The sequence below is a fragment of the Hydra vulgaris genome, chromosome 12 (assembly GCF_038396675.1).
Source record: "Hydra vulgaris chromosome 12, alternate assembly HydraT2T_AEP".
Classification (NCBI taxonomy): Eukaryota; Metazoa; Cnidaria; class Hydrozoa; order Anthoathecata; family Hydridae; genus Hydra; species Hydra vulgaris.
The window spans coordinates 9,078,923-9,102,843 of record NC_088931.1 but is presented as its reverse complement, the minus strand read 5'-3'; the positions used below and the strand labels follow the sequence as shown (position 1 = coordinate 9,102,843).

Sequence of the window (23,921 nt, the reverse complement as noted above, 5' to 3'; positions counted from 1 at the left end):
GGTATCCAGTAGTAGTAAGTTTCATAGTGTAAATGGAAACAGGCGTACACAATCAACACCTTGTTTTAAATCAGAAAATGTGTATGTTTCATTGTTTTTAGTTTACAAGCATTATTATTTTATGTCATACATTTGACATAAAAGTACATAATTTTGGTCAATTATATATAAAAATAGTTTATGAATAATTTATAAATAGTCTATACCTAATTTATAATTAATTTGTGATTAAATTTGGAATAATTAATGACTAATTTAAAATTAATGATCAATTTGTTATTAACTAAAGAATAATTTATGATAAGATTATAAATTATGGAAATATTATAATTAGATTATATTTTTCTTATTTAAGTTTATTATTATCTTAGTTTAGTTTATTTATTTAACTAAACAAGAAACATCTTTTATATATAGATTGTTAATAGTAAAGTATCTATTATTGATGAAAAAAATCTGGTGTTAACAAAAAAAGAAAAAAACTTTCATCTCCAATATTTAGGTCCCATTTAAGTCATGGTATTCCATTTCATCCTTAAATTGTTTGAATTGTATTGTTTGAGTTTGTATTAAATTTAATTGTTTGAATTTTATCTTGATTTGGTGTTAAATAGCTTAATGAATTTAAATCAACTAAGTTGTGAAAAATTTGTGAAATTTAGTTGCAATTTAGTTGCAATTCTAATTGCCAAGTAGTTATAAAGTTTATATCACTTGACTATTTTTTCTCAAAATCTTTTATTAACCATTAAGATTGTAAACAATGTTAAAATTATTGTAATTAAATAATATTAAATCACACAATTAACTTCTTGAAATGTAGCTAATATTTTAGCACTTAGTATTAAGTTGACTCCGGCCTTGATTTACTTGCAGACTGGAATCAGTCATGAGATGTTATTAAGCTAACAAAAAGTATGGCGGTAACAAAAAAAAGCCAAGATGATTGAAATATTTTCCATAATCATTTGTGGTTCAAACACTCATTTTAGAACTGATTCTATCAATAGAATTTTATCTTTTTGGTGTTGTCAACTATTTCTTTAAAGTATTGAAAAATGATTAGAAGAGCAAAAGATGACCAGAGCAGTTTTTTGGAAACCATTACCATGGCCTACTATATTACACGGCAGTGTATGTTACATTTTAGAGGCTGATTCTAAGAGGCCTACTTATAAAAAAAGATAGCTACCCGATAGCTGCACGATCATCTAGACTAAATAAATAGTATAAATATAACATTGCGAGTAGAAATATTATGAATAAAAAAGTATTCACAAAAAACTAGCATTTTGTGCTTTTTATAACATATATCTATGTATATATATATATATATATATATATATATATATATATATATATATATATATATATATATATACACATATATATAACATATATATATATACACGTATACATATATACATATATATATATATATATATATATATATATATTTATATATATTTGTATCTAAATATATATTTTTATATATTTGTTCATTACACATTTAAATTGACAACACTGGGAATTTACAAAAAAAAATTTTTTTTTTTTTAAAATATTTTTCTTCTCTGTCAACTTTTAAAACTTTTAACAGCATCTTTTTGCGCAGTGACATTAATTATCTTCTGCTTATTGTTAAAAAAGACATTAATTATAATTTTAGAAACAAATTTAAACCCCCGTTCTTTGTGTAAATCGCAAGTAAAGCAAACTGTTGGAAAGGTGGTAGAATTAGTTCTGATATCTCATTTGAGTTTTAATCTAATGTTATTAGTAATTCATCATTAATTGGGTTATTATAATTGTTCTTTAAATCTTCATCCCAAAAATTTACATTCTCCTTAATTAAAGTTTGACATGCTAAAATAATTTCTGAATGTTGAACTTCTAGTAAACTTACTAGAAATCCCCTACCACTTATCTGTCGATATTGAGAAAATCTACGCTCTATAGGGTCACTATGAAGTCGTGAAGTAAGTACATACAAATATCCTTCTTCGACTAAACTCGACTAAAAGCATTGCTTGAGAACTCAGGGTTGTGATGAGAGCAGATAATGTTTTGATAAAGTAAAAAAAAGTTGAGATTTCTGTTTAAGTTCAAAGTTCAATCAAATCAGCTAGTTGCCTAAAAAATGTGGTTTTACCATCATCAAAATTAATTGCATTACCAAGTTTATTAGGACTAAACTGTTGTTTAGAATTTAAAACAGTCCATCATTTTTGAAAAATGCTTAAAAAACCAGAAATGTCATTTCGTTCTGGAAAATAACTTTTCAAATTTACAATTGTGGTTTCATCGAAAATCAACAGTGCCAGAGAAACATTTTGCTTTTTATTACCAGGGTGAAAACTTTGATATGTAATTTTTGGAGCTTTTTTAAAATTACCTTGAAGTTTATATTTAGAATGTAGGAGATGAAAATCTCCCCAAGTAATATAACCACTGCACAATTATAGATGTCATCTTTTATATTATATGTAAATGATGGAAAGACAAATTTTTTACAGTGTAATAAATTATTTCTGATGTTTTCAACAATGTGAACACTATCATAAAATATTTTAATATTTAGATGATAAATCAGGATGATAAATAAATTTGACTGATTACCAAATTTGGAATGAAGCAAACTAAATGCATTTACATTTGCTTGTTGATTGTCAGTAACAACTTTTTTTTTCAACAGATTTTTCATTGATGGAACTAAAGATGATAGCTTATGTTAGTAGACCATGACAGTATTTGTAGAAAAAAAGATGGGAGAGAAACTCAAGCTTGGCAATTAGAGCAGGTCTAACTACATTTACAATTCGTTTTTGGACCTTGTTTAGAAAAGAAAGAGCATCATTAGAAAAACAAGCCCAAATATGACTAGAGATGTGACTAGAGAAATTTAACTTTAATGGCAATATCTTAATTCATATTTTAATTTAAGATTTAAATAGAACAATTAATATTGAAATTTACTGAAATTCTTTCTATTTTGGTACGCTTGGTCAACATGGTTGGGGCAGTCCTGTATAAGTTTGACTTTATAACTGTCTACCTCATACTGTGTGTTTAACTTGACTGTATAAACTGTATAATTGAACATGACTGTTGTCATATTCAACAGTATTCCAATAAGGGACAATTAAGAAATTTGTAGATGTTGAAAATGGAATCAGGAGCAAGAAAATGGCAAACACAATAAAGAGAAGGAACCTTAGTAGACACTAACTTTGTGGATTTTATATATGGTTTCAATAAGTGTTCAGTAGTAAGTGAGAATCCAAAAAGGCATAAAGTAGAGGGTTCAGTAAGAGGGTTTCCATTTATCAACATAAAAATATTAATATCAACAGTAAGTATTAATATCAACATTAAATATTAATATCAACAGTAAATATTAATATCAACAGTAAATATATCAATAGTAAATATTAATATCAACAGTAAATATTAATATCAACAGTAAATATTAATATCAACAGAATTGTGATTATTGTTTGAAGTAACTGAATTTTGTTGTAATTAAAATTCATAAGCTGTTGCAAGTTCCAAGCTGTTACAGGAGAGAGATCAGATTCAAGATTGGCTACCTGCTCAAAGCAATTGAGAAGATGTAGATAAGAAGCAAAGTATGGTTAAGGAATCTAGCAGTACCCCAAGTAGTAGTTACTGGAAATGAAGAAGAGTGTTGGCTTTCAACGATGACTTTATTACTGTGGTTAGAAAGAAATGATTTGGTCATCTCAAAAAGTTTTCTAGATACACCATATGAAGCAAGCTTATGGAAAAGACCAGCATGTCAAACTTTATTGAATGCTTTAGATATGTCAAAAGCAATAGTCCTTGCCCTGCTTTTTTTATGCATGATATAACCATTCTGTTACAACAGTAAATCAGGCATAGAATGTAAAGATTTATATTTGTATTGATTGTCAAAGAGTAAACTATTAGACTTAAAATGTCAGGAACTGATTGTAGGCTCAAAGGCTTTGCTATTAATGGAATGAAGACTGATTGGATGACAGTTGGAGGTGTCAGAATGTTCTCCAGACTTTTTAAAAATTTGTAACTACAATTTTTTTCCAGCGGTAGCAAAACAAGGTTCAGTCAAGCACTTATTAAATAGTTTAGAAAGAATTGAAAAGAATTATGGAGAACACTTTTGTAAGGCTATGACAGGAATGTTGCCTGGATCACAAGCTGTAGAAATTTTTAATTGAGAAATGACTTAAGCAATGGAAATCTTAATTATTTGGATATCTAACAATGGGTTAACCTGCTTAACTGGAATGGCAGAAAGAGTGGCTATTTGATTCAAAGGTTAAGTTAGAGGAAAAGTTTTTTGCAAATAGTTCTATCTTATCCTTGGGAGTGGTATTAAGATCAGACCCATGAGTTAAAGATAGAATATTAGACTTATCTTTATTGATGACACTGTTAAAGATTTTCCAAAAGTCATTAGAACCTAACTTTTGAGATATACTAAACTAAGAATATTGGAGCTTAGCGTCAGGCAGCTCCTTTTTACATTGATTTCTTTCAATAATAAAAAGACTTGTTCTTGTGAAAAAAAAATTCTTGTAAAAAAGATTTAAAAAAAACATGATCAGAAATACCAGCTTCACTCAAAGTTAAAAGCCATAAAGTAGATAATCATAGAGGTTATACTTGAAACCAATGAGAAGGAATAAAGGTTTCCATATCTGGATCCAGGAGATTAAATAGGAGGCATTTATCAGTAGAGATGAAAGACATCTAAAGGAGAACAAGGAGAAACTGAAGTTTAGTTACATTTAATTTCTCAGTTTCAAAAAAGAGTAATTGGGCCTGGTGAACTTTGCTAGAGGTAGCATTTAAATGATGAAAAGTTGCTTCAAAGACCACAAATATTTATAATAGAGAGATTGAAAATATTAGGGGGTGATGATGGTTTTTTTACGTTTAACATATTTATTTTATTCATGTTTTAAGTTTAAGTGGGCCTGACTCAATCATATATTTTAAATCATGGCACCCCATTGGCAAAAGATAAAAAGAAGATAAGTGGCTCAACTAAAATATGAAAAACGCCATTAAGCTATAGTCTATACAAAAGAAAAAATTCCTTATTTTTAATGGTTCCCTCGCATAATTTTTAAATATAAGGCGACCATTGCTCCCTGCTCTACCTGAAATGATGTCTCTGATGTCAATACTTGAAACTTTTATTTTTCTAATTTTATTAGTTATGCGAGGGGAAAAAAATGCTTTATTAGAAGTTAAAAGAATGAGTAAGAAGAAACTTAAGTTAGAAGAATGATCAATTTATGAATACTTTTTGATTTATTTATGATTACAATAAAGTTTTTAATAATTTTTTTTATGTAACTAACTGTATTTAAATGTTTTTAGAGATCTGTTTAATTTCTTATTTAATATTTGAAATTTAAAAGTTTTGTATATATCTTTGCTTTAATGATTTAAAACTATAACTCAACAGCGCAAAATTATTTTTATCATATTCATTAAGAACAGATTGATTATCAGTAGATTTATATCAATATGTTTTTTTGAACTAAATTTTAATATGCCAGACACAATACTTTAGTACAAAATAATTACTCTTTTTTCTTTCTTAGGTCTGAATGTAGCTCGTCATCAATTTCAAACTCTACTGAGAAGCTTGTAAGTTTTTGTTCCAGCATATTTTATTAGTTTTTTTTTTGAAATACTCAAACTTCAACTCAACTCAACTTTCAAAAAAAAGGTTTTATGATGGTTTTTAGGAGTTTTTTAACCTTAGTTGTCTGATAAAATTAAGTTTTGGACATCTCAAGTTCTGATAAAGTTATGTATGATTTTGAAAATATATTAATGTTGTTAATAATATTATGATTGTCTTTTGTATAAGAAATATCATGATTGGAAGGCTTTCTACAAAGAATATATACAATAAAGATATACAGAGCTTGTTCTATTAAATCATTTTTTTAAATAGTGTTTTAAAACTAAAATCTATATATTTCTTTCCCCACTAATTAATTATATTTTAAGCTTCTTTTTTTATACGCCAAGTTACACAAACTATTTATAAATATTTTCATAATCTAGGTGTATAAAAATTGCTATTATTATATTTATATATATTATATATACTATGTATGCATATTTTATTTGCCCTCCTCTTGAGTACAATGGAAAAGCAGCTAAACTTTTACTCTCCATCTGTTGTAGATGATCAGACCTAAGAGCTCTTGTTAAAAACTAAATAAGAGCAGATACTACACTTAGGTTTAGGCATTCAGCCAAAAAGCCATTATTTAAAAGTTTATATATATAATAGGCATATAAATGTTTTTAGTGTTCAAATTTGAAGAGTACACAGGCAAATACAGTCACATTTTAAAAGTTTTGAGAAAATATATTGATTACTTATAAATGTCTTCATATAATTCAATTAAGAATTAAAAAAAAAAAAAAAAAAAACATTTTTTGATTAGTTCAAATAAAGTTCAATTTTTATTAAAATTTTTGAAATTTTTATTAAAATTTTTTTTTACTTAACTTTATACAGTTTTATAAAAGACTTTTATAAATGATCAATATATACTTCTAAAACATTTTAATTGTGACTTTTCTGTTTTTTTCCATGTGCTCTTCATCTTTATTTTTATTTATCATATAATTGAGTTTATATGAAACAGTTGTTTTATGCTTCTGGTGCTGATTATATTTCTTTAGATGTCACGAAACACATTTCCATATGTTAGACGAATTAATTATGACACAAATCAAAAGTACGTTCTTTGATAAACTTAATTTATTAATCTTTTTTTTTTTTTTAATAAAAATAAAATATTTATGAAAAACTATTGTGATGTTACAGCTAGATATACTAGGGTAGTTCATAATAACAAAAAATTACTTTCAGATGTTGGTCTATACCATTGAACATTAGGGTGGAGTGAAAATATAAGATGAGTAAAATTAGACAAGAATTACCCCCTGCAGCATTTTTTTTGCCAAAATAAGTAAATTTTCAGAATTTTCCATATTTTAAATTTTTTATCCCAAATAATGATTTGTAGTATTCTTCCTTTCGAATTCATTATTTGATTGCAGGCAGACATGTATTGTACTGTCTCTTTATTTTGCCTCAAACTAAGGCAGAAATGGCTGTCACCATCTTAACACAATGTTCTACAGCTTGCATGTGGCATGGTAACTTTTCCAAAAAATTACTTAGTTGAATGCGATTCTCTTCAGCTTCTTTCAGTTCCTCATTAGTGAGGTGTTGTTAGTGGTGGCTCTGTCTGCTGTGTATTACTCCAATAAATCAACTGTATTTTTTGGCATAAAATTGAGAGTAGGAACTTTAAATTGCCACACACTAGTATGATGAGCATTCATACTGGTTTCTTCTCTAGCTCTCTGTATATGCCTAACACCTAATTCTTAGATTTTTGGGTGCTCATCTGATATCATTGCCAGAAAAATATTTTCTTGATGACCAAAGAATGCAGTTGTTTGAATAACTCTGTCCATTACCTTACATAATGCATCTGGCACATACCCTGATTTGACTATTGTGCTACATAGATGCCTGCTGCCATGAAAAATATAAGACTCCTTGATTAACCACATAAGGGCATAAATGTGCATAATGTATGTTCCTATAGTTACTAAAATTGATGAAGGATTGGTGGTAGAAGTATATAATCTGAGGATCCTGTTGACAGTGGTGAGCCATCTAGAATGAGCTAGTTTTCCAAGGCTGGTTAAAGTGCCATGTTAAAGTTCTAACTCAATTAATCTAATCACACCACCCTTATTTCCAGTGTTAACATTAGTTCCAAGCACTTGTAATCATCCAAAATGATATTGTGTTCTTTAGAATACTTAAGAATTTGAGATTTTAATGCTTCAGCAAAATCTTCAAGTACAGCTGATGTGAATGCTGTAGCAGATCTGTCTGAGAGTCTGCGGCAGTTGAAGACTAATGAAAGAGAAGGGAAAGACAATCGTATTTTATTTGAAGATAATTATGATGATGATGGAGTGTTTTCATCAATAGCAGGTCGTTTTAAAGTACTAGGTGTGGCAGAAATGATAAGATCTAATGGTACATCATAAAGGTTTGAGCTTTGTTTTCTATGGGTATTCTGCAGTTTTGCTGTAACTTCTTTGTCAATTGATCCAATACCCATTTTATGTTCAATCCTTTGACCTTCCAGAAAATTGTGCTCCATAGCTGGTACCATATTAACTTTGGTACAGCAGCATTTTTTAGATCTTTGCATTGGCAAGCAGATATATCAAAGTTTGGCTAGTTAGTCTTTAAAGAACTGAGAGTTAGTTTTTGTATTTTCTCTGTAAGCAATGGAATTTTTTGCAGCTTTTTGCTCTGCTCAAAAACGGTTACCATCTCTTTGTCAATGATGTCAATTATGTAAATTTTAAAGACCTGCATTGCTGTTGAAGCTGCTTCATTTTTTTTTTTGTTAGCTTTTCCAGGAAGTTTCTGTAAAATTATGATATATATTTAACTTTACTATTATTTGAAAAAATGATATATAGTATAGGTTGCTAACAATTTCTTGCAAACACACCATATGCCACATCACATCTAGTCCTGTTGGCAGTTGCACCTCAGAGAACAGCTTTGAATATCCAGAGAAGGGAGATCTGTTTTAGATCTTAACATTTTATTAACTGAAATATATATAGCAAAGTTGTAGTATATTATAGTATTATCATAGTATAAGTAAACATAGCAAAGTATTAAACTCTACATAGAAACATAAAATGTCAACACAAACCATATTCGATTAATTCATATTTTTTGTAAATATATTATATTTTATAACAACTTTATTATTCAATTATAAATAATATTATTATTTACAAACTAAATAAAATTACTAACATTTAAAAATGTGGTTTATATTAAAACTTCGAGTAGAGCATGTATTTTATTAAATTTTATGCCTAATATTTAATTTTTTCAATTAAAATATTTTTCTTTTAAATGTGTTTAAAAAAAAGTTTAATAACTTTTTTAATACAAAAGTGATTATTTTGGTCATAATATCTAGCTCTAATAATTATAATATATAATAATCATCATAATAATAAATTGTTATTCTTTTTTATAGAGAATTATTTTTAGATATATTTTTATACTTGAAGCTCAGACTTCTGTTGTTCAAAAGCGCGAAGATGAAACACTGACCTACCTGAACAAAGGTTTTTATTTCAAAATATTTGTGTGAAATATCCTTGTCCAATCATACTTATTAGGTTGTTTCTTATAACAAACAACTTAAATATTTGTTTTACAAACTTGTTTTAGGTCAATTTTACTACATCACTTTTGAATCAGGTCCTGAAAATAAATGCAGTCGGGCAAAGGTGAATAAACGTATTTTGATTTGTTTTCAGTTTTTTGATTTTCTAATGTTATTTATTTTTACATATATTGAAACCAAAACATAAAAAGTATAGTGTACTGAAAATTTTTTAATCCTTTAAAAATATATTTTATAAAACTTAAAAGTTATATATTCAAATAACATCTTGAATAGTTACGATTCTAGTTTACTATGCATTTGTGTACATAGAACACCTTCTAGCATAAAAATATACGTTGTGCACATTATATTATTGTAACACGTGTACATTATATTATTTTAAATTTTGTACATTAAAGATACACAGTATTGTCACATAGTAAAATGATGCTAGGAATCTTTACTTTAGGCTTCAAAAACATTTGGTAAGGGGTAGGTTAGAAATTTTATCTCTAATAAACTAGTAATAAAAAAATCTTTACAGTTTATTAGAGATAAAGTTTATTTAAAATCTCTTATAAACTGGAGACTTTTGTTAAATAGGGGGAGGTTTTTTTTCTTACAAGTTCTAGTTAAGCTAAACATAAAATTAAAAATCCAATTTAAAAAGACAGTTTAAAAAAGTTTATTTTATACTTGGTAAAGTATAAAAATCAACAATTTCCATAGATATAATAGTTGCTCACTTAACTGTTAATTTAAATTAAATTTAAGTTTTTTTTCATAGTTTTTTTTTGGAGATATTTTTGTTTTTAATTGTTTTTACTTTCAGTTTATTTACATAAGTTCACTCAAAAACATACCTTGAAAAGTAATACTCCATAGATAAACAAACTGAACAAAACACTGTCAGGGTTGTTGTGGGGTTCATATTTTATATTCAGAAATAATAAGAATAATACAAGGTATACAAGATATTTATTTTGTTGAAAGATTGTTGATGCTTTTATTGTGTATTGTTGAGGCCAATGATTACTCAAATTATAATTTAAAAGTTGTGATCCACTAAGTTGTCAAAATATTTTCCTCAATAATAAGCAATTATTTAGCAAGGATGTCAAAATATAGATTATCAAAAGTTCAAAAAAAAGGAAAGAAAATTAAAACAATGACCAAGTTTTACAGTTGCTTTTGTTACGAAATCAATGAGCAAAATTTAAAATTAAAACTTTTTAGTTTTTTTTCCTATTGTTAGAGGTTAGTTATTGTTAAAAGTTATAATATAAATTCTTGATATATAATATAAGTGATGTTATGCTTTTTTGTATGTCGTGTTAAAGTGTGCCTTTTAAATGGAATCATTTTTTTTTTCAAATTAATTTTAAAGTAGGTTTCCTTTCTTCACTGTATCATTCTTTATGTAAAGCAGTTAAAGATCTAACACTTTTATGACCCGAGTTTTTAATATAATTTCCTCAATATACATTATTTAATATATATTTTTACATTTTAATATTTATTTTTTAGTACTCTTTATATCTGAAGATATTGTTTAGCTAAGGAGTAGCTACATAAAATCTTACAACTAATCCTAAGGAAACTTTATTATTGATCAACTATACAATAAGTAATATTGAGAATAGGTGTTTTACTGCATTGACTTGTATTTGTTAATACTGTATTTGTTAATACCTGTATTGTTTCATGCAAAAATATTTAGAATAATAAAAAAGATGTAAATTAGTGCATGAATGGTTTATACACCAAGTTAAAACTAATTGTAATTTTCTGTGAAACTCTTTAGCTGTGGTAAAAGCAACTTACCTTTAAAGGAAAAAAACTCTGATATAAAACCCTCAAATTAGTTATAGGTAGGATGAGCTTGTAAACCTTGCATGGTAAATTTCCTTGCAGTGTTACCACAATAAGAATACTCATTTTGATCTGTGAATTAATTCAATATCATTTAGAGTATCTTGTTGTAAAAAGTTGTAACTTTTTCTTTAATTTTACATTTACATAAGAAAATGTCATTATAGAAACCTTCCTAAACCACACAATTATTGAATCATAAACATTAAATTTTAAAAGAAAGATGTGAGCAGCATCTGACTCTAATACAAAACAGCTACATAAGAAAAAGGTGAACAAACTAGTATTGTAAATTAGTGAGATATGCTGAGGGAATTCCATGAGACTATTTAATTCCATGAGACTATTTAGCAGAATGGGATTTGGTGATGATAAAAAGATGCAAATTTCTAATACACTAAAGGTATCAAAAAATAGAACAAGTTGAGGAAAACCAAAAGAGGTTACAGATAGCTAGGGACACTTGGAAATATCAAAGAAGAACAAGTGATTATAAAGAAGAACAAGTGATTATAAAGAAAAGTTTTTATAGAAATTTTACAGTTAGTTAAAAAAAATTAATTTTAATAACTAAATTAAGTAAAAATATTTCTGTTTGGTTATTTAGATACCAACCATAAAGTTCCTTTTTATCTTCTCTTGGTTCTTTTTGTTCTCCCCTTGATTGCCCTCTATCTGTCTTGGTACTTCTTAGCAATTAGTCATTGGAAACAAACTTGCGTTGTAGTTTAGTGCTAGAACACTCAAATCAAATGGTTCAAATTCACCCTGTGTCCTGTGTGCTAGAACACTCAAATCAAATGGTTCAAATTCACCCTGTGTCAAATCAAATGGTTCAAATTCACCCTGTGTCCAAAAATTCTGCTCCAAACCTGTTTCTTTGTACAGAACCCTTATTCAGCAAAGTTTGTTGAGTTTTGAGTTGATTGAATTAAAAAAAATTTATCAACCAAAATGACTGTGATAGCTCTCTTTGTAGTCTTACCAATGTTAATTCATAAAACATAAAATAAAAGACAAAATATTTTACAGAAAATAATAAAATAAATTAACAATAATATGATAACTAATAATCTACTAATAATTCTAGTTACAATAAAAATAAAAAAGTGAACAAAAATGATATCGATGATAAAATGAATATAAAAATGATATAAGAAATTTGAAATCTTAACAAAAATGTTAATAAATGTTTTTAAGACTGTAATATAAACTTAAAAGTCAGTAAAATTTTATTATTATTAAATCTTATTCATTAAATCACTAAATAAACAGAACTTATTTAAATTTTTTTCATAAGATTTTTTTTTTTTTTTTTTTTTAACTTAAAAAATTTAATTACTCTTTATCATTATTTGATAATACTTTTGAAAACATTTATGCCAATAATGTGTATCATATTTCTTTGATTAGTGCTGTTAGTTAATAATGTAGCAACTAACTCTGCTGTCATAATCATTTCAACAAATAATATAGTTATTACTTATACATTAAAAATGTGATATTAGCTTTAAAATGTTTAGATTTTTCTCTCATTTTTAATGCTTTTTTGTAAATCATTTTTTAAGTTAAAAAGTTGAAACTTAAAGGAAAGGCTTCCTATTAATGCTTTCTTGTAAACCATTAAGGAGTTAAAAAGTTGAAACTTAATGGAAAAGGTTCCTATTAATCTTTAACACTGTGGCATACTGTATTTTATTAAAAAATGAAGAAAGTTTTTTCATTTTAAGGTTTGCTAATATTTCTCCATTAGTCAATCATACATCTGGTGTTTCGTGATGAAAAGGACGAGATGACTGAGCTGACAAACTGGAAGTACTGGTATAACCAACAACCAAACTTCAATCAACGAGCATTTGATATTGAAAGAAAGGCATGTCAAAATGTCATCATTGATAACGAAGAGTATGGTTACAATGCCCTAGCTTTCTTGTGGTCGCCTTATTTAAAAGCTAAAGTCAGTTTTTTATTATTTCTTATTTTCAAAATAATCTATAATTTGTTTTAAATCTAACACATAATAATGATTAATATTATTTTTTTTTAGTAATTTGTATAGAATTATTTTTAGTATGTATGTGTTGTTTTGCATTTGGTATTAAATTTAATTTAGTGTTTATCTGTCAGTTTATTATGTTTTTTAAACATTTTGTGTATATTTAGGTATCATTTCGAATAAACTGTCTTAGTACAGATTTTACTCCACAGAAAGGTGTAAAGGTATAATTTTATATTCATAAAAGAAACAAGTATAGTTGTTCCAATTTTAAATTAGGTACTTTCGTATATAGTTTCTCTAATTTTAAATATGTTTTAAGTAGTTCTATGGGGAATAAAATTTTAATATTTGCTTTGAATTTTCAACATGTTTGCTTTGAATTTTCAACATGTTTGATGTCTTTAAAAACAGATCAGTTTAGAGAAACAGTACAAAACATGTAATTATGAGTAAATGGTTTTAAAAACAGTTAGCTGAAAAAATATTAAAAAAAAATTAAAAAAATTTGCGATATTATAAATGATTGCCCTTATAAAACATTAAATATAGATTTAATTATAACTAAAAATAACAAAGAGATTTATTGTTTAACCAATAAGCTTTTAGGGCATAAAAATATGGCACATCAACTTTTTTTTTTTTCCCAACATCTTCACCTCTAACAAGTCTGCACATAACCACTAATAGAGTTGGAAGTTACTGGAAGAGAAAAGATGAAGATTATAGAGCAAGATAACGATTGACAGACGACTTTAAATATTGCAAAATATATGAAATAGGAAAACAAGATAATGGAAGCGAATTCCAAAAAACTGATGTTCAAGGAAAAAAACTGAGCGAATAAGATTTTTTAGAGCACTTAGGAACAGTCACAGTAAAAGGATGAGGCTTAATTGAATGGCGAATAACACAAGAATAAATTTTAGTAGATGGCACAAAAGGTGCTAGCTCTTTAGAGCAGTGCCCATTGCAGTATTTATAGAAAAGAGAAAGAGAAGCAACATTACAACGATGTGATAATGGTTGGAGGTTGGCTGCAAGAGCAGGTCCAACTATGTTTACAATGCGTTTTTACACCTTGCCTAAAAGAGAAATGGCATCATTAGAAGATCTGCCCCTGATATGGCAACAGTATTCCATACAAGGACGGATTTGAAATTTATAGAGATAAAGATTTAAATCTGGAGTAAAAAAGTGGCGAGCGCAATAAAGAGATGCAACCTTAGCAGATGCTAATTTTGCAATCAACTTGATATATGGTTTCCAAGGAAGATTGGAAGTAAGAATTAATCATAGAAGATGAAGGGTACTTACTCATCAAGTACATTACCATTCATAAATATAGGAAAATCTAGATTATTGCATAGTTTTAGAGAGATCAAACCTTGATCAGAAGCACCTAAGGGTGTGAATGTGTAGAAACTGAGCACTGACTAGGATCAGAAACAAGACATAAGTCAAGTAGAGAAGGTAAATGATTCGGATTGTCTGAAAGCGAGTTGGAAAATTGACTATTTAAGTTAGAGATTGAGAAAGGCAAAAGTTGTGGGCCTTAATGCTTGTAGGTTCACTGACACTAGAGCCAAGCCATTCAGTGTGATGAGCATTTAAGTCATCAACAATATTAATAATGGCAGTAGGATAAAGAGAGAGGGCTTAAATAACATTGGTCATAAATAACATCGAAATGATCAGTCAATTTGATCAGAAATAACATTGAAATTGTCTTGATGTATCAGATGAAAGAGAGTGATTTAGAACAAAGAGAAAGGCAATAGAGTGAAGTGGTGCTAAATGAAAACACATAAAAGAATAGTCTGTGGATTCAAACCTAGTTGCCAGACAAATGGGTGAATTCTTACAAAAATGTAAATGCCCAGGACAAGCATGTGACTATATATGAGTCGTAATGAATTTAACCATCAATAAAGATAACCATCAACACTAAGTTCACAAGATGCGACAGCTGAACTCAAATTAGTCTCACAAAGAGCAAGTAGGTCTGGTGAACTTTGCAAGAGAACTCAACAAAAGAAAAGTTACTTCAAAGACCACGTATGACTGGCGATGATGATGGTTTTTAAAGTTATATAGTTTTTAGTACTTTAGTCATTTTTAAATTTGTTATAGAACTTGACTCAAAGCACAGATAGTACTCAGTACACTATTCAATAGCCCAAGCAATTGCCTCAATACTATTAATAAACCCTAAGTCGTATCAAAGGGCTCCAAGTGTTGCCTCGACAATGCACACCTAAAGTACAAACACCATCCATGCGCAACATGGCACTGTTAGTACTCGGATATTTTACAACTCTTAATGGAATTAGCTTCTCTGAGAGCCACCACAGAGTTCAGGTAACCTGACTACCAGCCGGTCTCAGAACTTTAAAATTGAGTTTCAGACCTGTACCCTCATTAGGGGATACTAGAATGAGCCTAGAAGACCTGTTACAAGACAGTAGCGGGATGCATTTAACATCTGGCCAAGATGAGTATTTTTATCAAGACACCATTTCTAGCCTTTCCTCAACCAAGAGCCCCAAGACAGGGGGTGTTTTACATCAGAGTTAGCTTCTCCTAGCGTTTGCCTTAAAAAATGTATACTATAAGGCAGCAGGGCAAGAAGCAGGTTGTACTGGGTTACATGTTACCAGTAGCAGAATAGCCTGACCTGACAAAAACTTAAAATAGAAGTGCTAATAATGCTTTTGGTTCAATTGTTTAATAAAAGATTTTATTGCTAAAAGTTCAAACTATTAAGTTCAATCTACTAAAAAAGATAAATTTTCTATTATCTTCTAAAAAAGTTCAATCCTCTATAAGTCCAATCTCCTATAAGTTCAATCTCTAAGTTCAATCTTCTATAAATCCAGTTCTCTATAAGTTCATATTGATGGAATAAATAGTTATTTTTAGATAACTGTAAATAAAAAAATATTTAATAAAAAAATAAGTTTGCAATATTTTCATATTTTTTTGAACTGAAAAATGAATATTTTAGTAAACCCTATATGGTTGATATGTTAAAACAATCATTAAAAATTAAAAATGAAAATTGGAAAATTAATTAGGTGTCTGTTTGTTTATTCTGTTGTTATTTGTTGTTTATGTTGAAACAATTATTAAAATGTGAAATGTAAATAAATTAGGTGATAAATAAATAGGTGATTTAAAAAAGAAAAGTTTAAAACAGGTTGCAAGAAGATTAAAAAAAATTAGACATCAATAATAAGAATTGGTATGGAAAGAAAAGAGAATAAGTATTTTACAATAATTTTTTAAAACCTGATTTAATTCAAATATACAAAAAAAAGCAACAAAAAAAAAGATTTTTTTAACTTTTAGCCAGTCAATATTTTTGCTCACAAGTACTAAGAGTAACTAAAAAAAAGAATAGAGTTATAGAGCAACAAAACAGTTGACAGAAGACCTAAAAAGTTAAAGGTTGTATGAATCAGGAAAACATGAAGATAAGAGAGAGTTCCAAAGGGTTAAAGTGCGGGGAAAAAACTAGACAAATAAAATTTTTTTGAGCATGTAGGGACAGATACAGTAAAAGAATGAGAATTTGCTGACTGAAGTGTCAAGCGAGAATGAGTTTTAGTTGATGGAATTAGAGATGATAGCTCTTTTGAGCAGCGAATATGATAGTATTTGTAGATGTAAAGAGAAAGAGATTCAACTTTATGACAATGGGAAAGAGGCTCAATCTTAGCAGATAAAGCGGGTCCAACTACGTTTACATTGCGTTTTTGGACTTAGTGAGAGGGTTGCCATTCATTAATATAGAAATGTTGACAGTACTGCAATAGTTGTTTGCAGTAAGCAACTGAGTTTTGTTGGGGTTAAAATTTACAAGCCACTGTGAGCCCCAATCTGTTACAGAAGTGAGATCAGATTCTAGATCGGCTGCCTGTTCTAAGTGATTGAAAAGAGAAGATTTTTTGTTAAGACAGGAATATAATGCCAAACTTTGTTGAAAGCCTTAGATATGTCAAGAGCAATAGCCCTAGCCTCTCCGTCTCCATCTAATTCACAATAAAATCTTTTAGTCCCAGCAGTTAGAAAGTCAACCATAGAGCAAGAGGATCGAAAACCGTATTGATTATCTGACAGTAATTTGACTCAAGATGATATGTGTGAAATTTGTTTATCAAAGACTCAATAGCCTTGCTAATAACAGAAAGAAGACCGATCAGACAATAATTTAAGGGGTCAGAATGTTCACCAATGTTTTTGAATATTGAAACAACAGGTGTCATTTTCCAGCAGGCAGGAAAACAAGACTCAGTCAAGCACTTATTAAATAGTTTATAGAGAATTGAAGAGGGTTCCGGAGAACAATTTTGTAAGACTATGGCAGGATTGTTGTCTGGATCATAAGCCGTAGAAGAGTTTAATTGAGGTATGACTTGATTGATTGAGCATGATTTGATTGATTGAGCATGACTTGATTGATTTAATTGAGGTATGACAATGGAAGCTGGAGTGATTTGAATGTCTAACAATGGGTTAAGCTGTTTATATGGAATGGAAAGAAGAGAATGAGCATAAGATTTGAGAGTCAAATTAGAAGAAAAGTTCTTTGAAAATAGCTCTGCCTTATCCTTGGAAGAGGTAATAAGATCAGTCCCATGAATGAAAGATGGAATGTTAGACCTACCCTTGTTAATGATGCTGTTGAAGATTTTCCAATTTCTAAAGCTTAACTTCTGAGATAAAATACAAGATTTTGTGAGCTGAGAATAATGAAACTTGGCATTTAACAGCACTTTTTTACATCTATTTTTTCAATAATAAATAGCCGTTTGTTCTCAAGAGAGTTGTTTTTTTTGAAAAAGATAAAAAAATGATTATGATTAGATATAACCGCTGCACAACAAGGTGAAAACCATGGAGTTGAATGAGGCTTGACTTGGAACTGATAAGAAGGAATAAAAGCTTACATTCCTGCTTGAATTCAGGAGATTACGCAGGAGGCGTATTTTTCAGCTGAGAGGGAAAAAACATCAGCCCAGGGACCGTCACAAAGAAAATCACAAAAAAAAATTCCAGTCAGCTTTCGAGTAGTAGTAAATAGTGCGATAATAGGGTGATTCCAAAAAGAAAGTATGAGATAAAAGATTTAAAAAGATCATTGCATGGTTAGAACCACCTAAAGGAGAAAAAGGAGAAACTGAACACAAGCTAGGACCAGACACAAATCAAGGATTGAAGGAAAATGATTAGGGTTGTCAGGAAAACGAGTCACATTTAACTATCTGACATTTGCATTTTTTCAAAAAGTAAGCCAAATTTGATCTATCAGTCAAGTTGGTGGTAATTATTTTTACTCAGTATATGTATTGTGTCACTTTACATAATGGGTTTTAAGTAACTAATGTGTATGTGTAATGCAGTTTTTAAAAATAAGATAAAATAAAAAAACTCAAAAAAATCACCAAAAAAAAAATTATATTTAACTTAAATTAAAATGTGAAGAGGTAGAATATTAATTAACCTTTTCAGTAATTAATACAATTTTTTTGAGATTTGTTAAGACTATATTCATAACTGAAGCCTAAATATAATTATAATTATATTCATAACTGAAGCCTTAAATATAATTATTCAAGTCATTAACTAATATACAACTAACAGTTTTCTCCATTTAGCCAGCGCTTTCGCGCTCATGCTTATCGTGCTCGTCCACACGCCTGCAAAAACTTTTTAAAAATTAAAGGGTTTTGTTTTAAATTGCAACAAAACTTTTTTGTTAATTTGTTCAATTTTTATGAAAAATAGCTTTTTTTTACCAGTTTTTTTTTTTCAATCTAGTATTTATTCAAATTTTTTAATCTAGTATTTATTTAAAGCATTCTTTTCGCTACACAGCGAAAAGAGTGCTTTAAATAAATATTAGAAATAAATTTTGTAAATCGGGCGGGTTGACTTAAAAATGACCATCCTGCCAGCGCTTTTTTGTGCGCTGACATTAAATTTCAAATGGTCTGAACTAATATATTCTGCTCACTTTGTAAATTCTACTTACTTTAACCCTCTCTAGAGTCTCTGAGAGGTGGATTTAATAAAACTTTTTCAAACAAAAATTTCAATAAAAAAAACATTGTTTTTAAATGCCACAAAAATATATTTTATACTTATATATTGCCTATCCAGCGTTAGATTTCAAATCTTGATTCTTCATCTATGTATGGAGGCATCAAAGACAGCTATTTCAGTATTATGTCATTGGTGGTGTTTCACCTGTATTTGTTGACACACACACATCTATATATATACAAATGGAAAACTTTGAGGCACATATTTGAACCCATTGCTCTCTGGATCCATGGCTTTGCCAAAGTTTTTTATGAGTCCTAGTTTTATATGAAATGGTGCCTTGATTAACCAGAAGGTTAGATTTAACACTGTGCTGCCCTGGAGTAAATTTTTCATGCGGGGGCTAGTTCTTTTTCACGTACTCCAGTACTCCTGTGTTGCCCAGCTGTCCCACAAACATAATAAACACGTGTATTTTGTGAATCCACTCTGCATGCCTGACAGTAAACCAATTACTTTCAGATTGCTACATATTTTCCATTTGTACTGATCATACTTAATTGCATTCAGCAGTATAACAATGTTTTCGTAGGATTCCTTCAAGTGTACTGAGTGTGCAACTGGAATGCTGTAAAATTTAATAGAATCTGTTTGTTCTATTAGCTTTAGTTTGGATTAAGATAGTTGGGTAATGAATATATGGGGAAACTGTATATCTGTAAGATTCAGAGGTCATTTTCTAGAATTCGTATTATTGAAAATGTGAAAAAAAGTGGTATGGATATCAGAGAAACTTGACTTGATAGAAAAGAACTGAAGGTATTTTTGGAATCAGCACCCAAAAATTAGAAAGGAACAATACCTGGCTTCCAAGATAGTTTTTTTGTTGTTGACCAGTGTTTAAGTTTGGGTAGATACTATCTAGATATGAAAGACATTTATTACATTAAAAAGTTGTTTTTTGCTGTTGTAATAAACTGGATTGGTCTGGATTTAAGTCATCACAATTTTGCACACTTGAACAACTTCAAGTGTGCAAAATTGCGATAGTACCTATCTAAATCTGAATATATTAGTTGTGGTGTTGTGGTAGAATGCCTACTTTGTCAGCAGGAGGTATAGAGTTTATACCCTCTCGAAGAAGTGTTCAATTTGTTTCTCCACACTGTAGTTATGTTTGTTAAGTTTTGTGTATGGGGGCATCCATAAGTATGTACACAGTAAAACCGTTGATTTAGGACCCCCTTGAACGGAACTGTATGCACTTAACAACCCTTCTGCATACATACACATTATTTATTACAAAATTAACCCTCCTTCCCCAATATATAAAGTTTTTAAAACTTTTTAAAAAATTTTTAAAACCTTTTAAAAAATTTTAAGTTAATTTGATATATCACTGTTACATAACATAATATTGATTTTTTAAAATTTTGAATTTCAATGCTTTTGTTAAAAAAAGGAATCAAGTTTTATGAAGAGATACAGAAAAATAGATAGTCGAACTACGTACATACTCACTGTCTTAACCCCCTTCCCTCCCTTTTACAAATCCATTTATTTTTGGGTAACCCCTTCTTTCCCCCCCCCCCTCCCTCCCTTACCTGTGTATATACTTAATGCAAGACCCTAACACGTTTATAGAGATGTTAGAGATTTATTTCTTCTAAGACTGACAGCAATTTAAAAAAAAAAAATGTTTAGCTTTTTTATTGGGTATTCTTATATTGGTTCTTAAGCCTTTGTTTGGTGAGTATGATTTTTAAAAGACTAAAATTGATTCGGATAAAACTTTAAATTTAATGCGCAAATTTTTTATATTTGTGCAGTAGTTATATTATAGCAACCATAAAAACAACAGAAGTATTAAAACCAATAATTACGCTATAAATTGTAGTAATGCAGTATGAAATGTAATTTATTGCATAAGTGTAAATTCAGTTTATATTATTTTATTAGTATATTTTGTTAATAGGGGTTACCACTTTATATTCAAATTGACACTTACGAAGATATGTCAGAAAATGCTCAACCCGTTCATCAAGCTTTTTGCAAAATTAAAATTTTCAGAGACAAGGTAGTTTTGATAAAATACCTAAAAGGTATTGGTTAGAAGATAAGAACTTCTTTGAAATCTTTTTGTGCTAATTTTGCAATAAATTTTATCAAATAACTTATCCAAACTTGTATTTGTATAGTCTAAAGTATTTTAAAACTTTTGTTCAGGGGGCTGAAAGAAAAAATAAAGAGGAATCGAAGACAGTTGGTAAACGTATGGTGAAATATTTAAAGCAAGGGCCAGGTTTGTAAATTATATTTTTATTTCCGACCGTTTTAAATCGATTTCGCTATTTGATATTTAAATAACAGTACTGAGTTATACAGAACGAAACAGAACTTTCAAATAAAATAAATAACAGAATAACAGGACTGAATTACACAGAACAAAACAAAAAAAATTTTTAAGCAATAAAATTTTTAAAATTTAATTTTAAATATTTGTGTGCAGATTTTAGTACACTTGAAGTTAGTCCATTTCAAATTGCGAATAAAGTAACAGTTCTTAAAGATTCTCCGTTTCCAATAACAAAATCATTTGTATTTATTCCAATTAAAGATAAGATAATTGCATCAGTAAATTTAATTTTTATTTTAAGTAATTTTAATTATTTTAATTTATTTTTTCTTTAAATTAGTTTTATTTTTAAACTAAATAATAATATTTATAGCCTTTAGAACCAAGTTCTTCTTTATGTTCTCCACCAGGAGCTTTTATTACTAAAATAAAGTAAGATCGAATTTTCTGTTATATTATTGTTTGGTGTTATTTTATTATTTTGATGCTATATTGAATGAATATGGTAGTAACTCATTTAGTTATGTTTGTGTGGTTATGAATTATTTAGGGAGAGAGATACAAAACGAGGTTTTAACAATGCTTTGTCAAATACTAGCGTAAGAACTTTTTTACAATCTTTGTAAATTTTTGCAAAAAATAGTTTTCATTTATATTTGATCAACTTGTTGTTAATCTCTTCTTCTTTGTCATTGTTAATCCCTCATTCTTGTCATCTGATATAAAATCTGACGTTCAAGGTAGCCTTTATGCCGTCGGAGCTTGATTCGGAGCGTCGGAGTAAATGAAGAGTAACGATTTTTAAAATCATTTTTCTGCAGGATTATCTTGAAAATCTTGACGTTTATCCCAAGTTAAAAACACAAAGAGTTTACCAGAAAGATACAGGTCATATTAAGTTTTTTAGTTAGAAAATATTTTTTTTAATTTTATTTTTTCAAGTATCATTTGAAACCTAACTGTTTAATATGATTTATTAGTAACGATATATGTCCGTAAAGAAGAAGAAAAGGCTTATAATGCACTGCTTCTAACGTTGCCCACACTAAATGTTCTCAAAGAAGCTGTGCGTGTTTTTGATTTACTTATACTTTACTTATATAAAGTCATTATTTCAACTAACATTTATAAATATAATAATTTACTTATATAAAATCAGTACTTTAACTCATATTTTATGCGTAATAATAATTTACTTATATAAAGTCAGTATTTCAATTATGTTTATATATGTAATAATGGTTTCATTGTTTGTAGATATCAAAAAAATATAACATTCCTTCTGAAATGATTCGAAACGTTTATAAAAAAACAAAAAAAGGGTAAGAGAACTCTTAAAGTACGAATTACTTCGAAAACCTTTATTTTTGCTTTTTTGTTTTACCACAGATTCACGTCTGAATTCTTTTAGATTTCTTGTAAATATTGACGATCAACTTGTTGAGAGATTTGCTGAAGAGGATGATTTTGTTATTGACATACGTTTTGACAATCATCTTGGTCAGTTTGAAGTAGTTTTTGACAGTTAAATTTTCTGGACATTGCTAATATTAAAAATGCAAAGAATTTTTGAACAAAAGGTTCTGTATGATACTCGGTCCAAGAATTTGCAAAGATTAATTATCATTTACAAAAAAGGAAATTAAAAACAATTAAATTTCTGACAAATTCAGCAAAATGAATAATGAATGTTGTGTTTTTTCATAACTTTCATAATTTTTATAAGAATTTATATTTATGTTACTGATAGATATTTACAGCTTTTGCTGATATTTTTTTAATCAAATGTTAGTCACGGCTACTTAAAAAATCATTACATTTATTTTATTTCAATTATGAAAGGCATACTACCACTGCAATGATTAGATTATTGCGATGGCTGTTGGCTACTTACTCTCGAGTCGTTAATAAAAAAGGAGGTTGCGAGACGTTTATTAATTTTTGGAAAATTTTCCCACCCACCCCAAACCTATTAAGACCCCCCGCCCGTTTACTAATTATTACTTGTTATCAACAAAAACTAAAAAAAGAATTCACTGAAAATCGACCTTAAAAACTTAGAAAATAATTCTTTCAGTCACTGATAAAAACGAAAAGTTTCAGTGTAAACAAAAATTGCCAACCTAGTAAACCTCAATTTGTCGAAAATGAGCTTTTGGTTTATTTATCACCATAGCATAAAACGGGTCATGATAACAACATCAGTTTTTGCCATCTGTCCAACAACATCTAAAAATGTAATGAGAAATAATCAGGGGCGGACCTAGGAAATTATTTGGGTACATTATATTTTTTTCAACAACCTCTGACCCCCTCCTTTCTTTAAGAGTGGACTGGAAGGGATTGCAAAAATCAACCAATTAGCCCACATTACTATATA

General features: G+C 28.5%; 1 protein-coding gene across 3 annotated transcripts in view; it reads left to right on the top strand.

The window, feature by feature from the left end:
- Positions 1 to 23,469, top strand: part of LOC100204082 (protein grainyhead) — a 29,929-nt gene extending 6,460 nt beyond the window's left edge. For 2 of the 3 annotated variants that reach the window (XM_065811459.1, XM_065811460.1), the window contains 16 exons: positions 2 to 81; positions 5,619 to 5,664; positions 6,721 to 6,776; positions 9,149 to 9,225; positions 9,332 to 9,390; positions 12,895 to 13,098; positions 13,305 to 13,361; positions 21,161 to 21,262; positions 21,412 to 21,487; positions 21,695 to 21,819; positions 21,915 to 21,973; positions 22,092 to 22,140; positions 22,363 to 22,429; positions 22,522 to 22,607; positions 22,799 to 22,863; positions 22,953 to 23,469. In XM_065811459.1, the coding sequence (XP_065667531.1) occupies positions 2 to 81; positions 5,619 to 5,664; positions 6,721 to 6,776; positions 9,149 to 9,225; positions 9,332 to 9,390; positions 12,895 to 13,098; positions 13,305 to 13,361; positions 21,161 to 21,262; positions 21,412 to 21,487; positions 21,695 to 21,819; positions 21,915 to 21,973; positions 22,092 to 22,140; positions 22,363 to 22,429; positions 22,522 to 22,607; positions 22,799 to 22,863; positions 22,953 to 23,070 (1,326 nt within the window). In that variant the 3' untranslated portion in view covers positions 23,071 to 23,469. Of the gene's footprint in view, position 1; positions 82 to 5,618; positions 5,665 to 6,720; positions 6,777 to 9,148; positions 9,226 to 9,331; positions 9,391 to 12,894; positions 13,099 to 13,304; positions 13,362 to 21,160; positions 21,263 to 21,411; positions 21,488 to 21,694; positions 21,820 to 21,914; positions 21,974 to 22,091; positions 22,141 to 22,281; positions 22,430 to 22,521; positions 22,608 to 22,798; positions 22,864 to 22,952 lie in introns of all 3 variants that reach the window. The other variant, XR_010642128.1, reaches the window with a different exon arrangement.
- Positions 23,470 to 23,921: the final 452 nt, after the last annotated feature.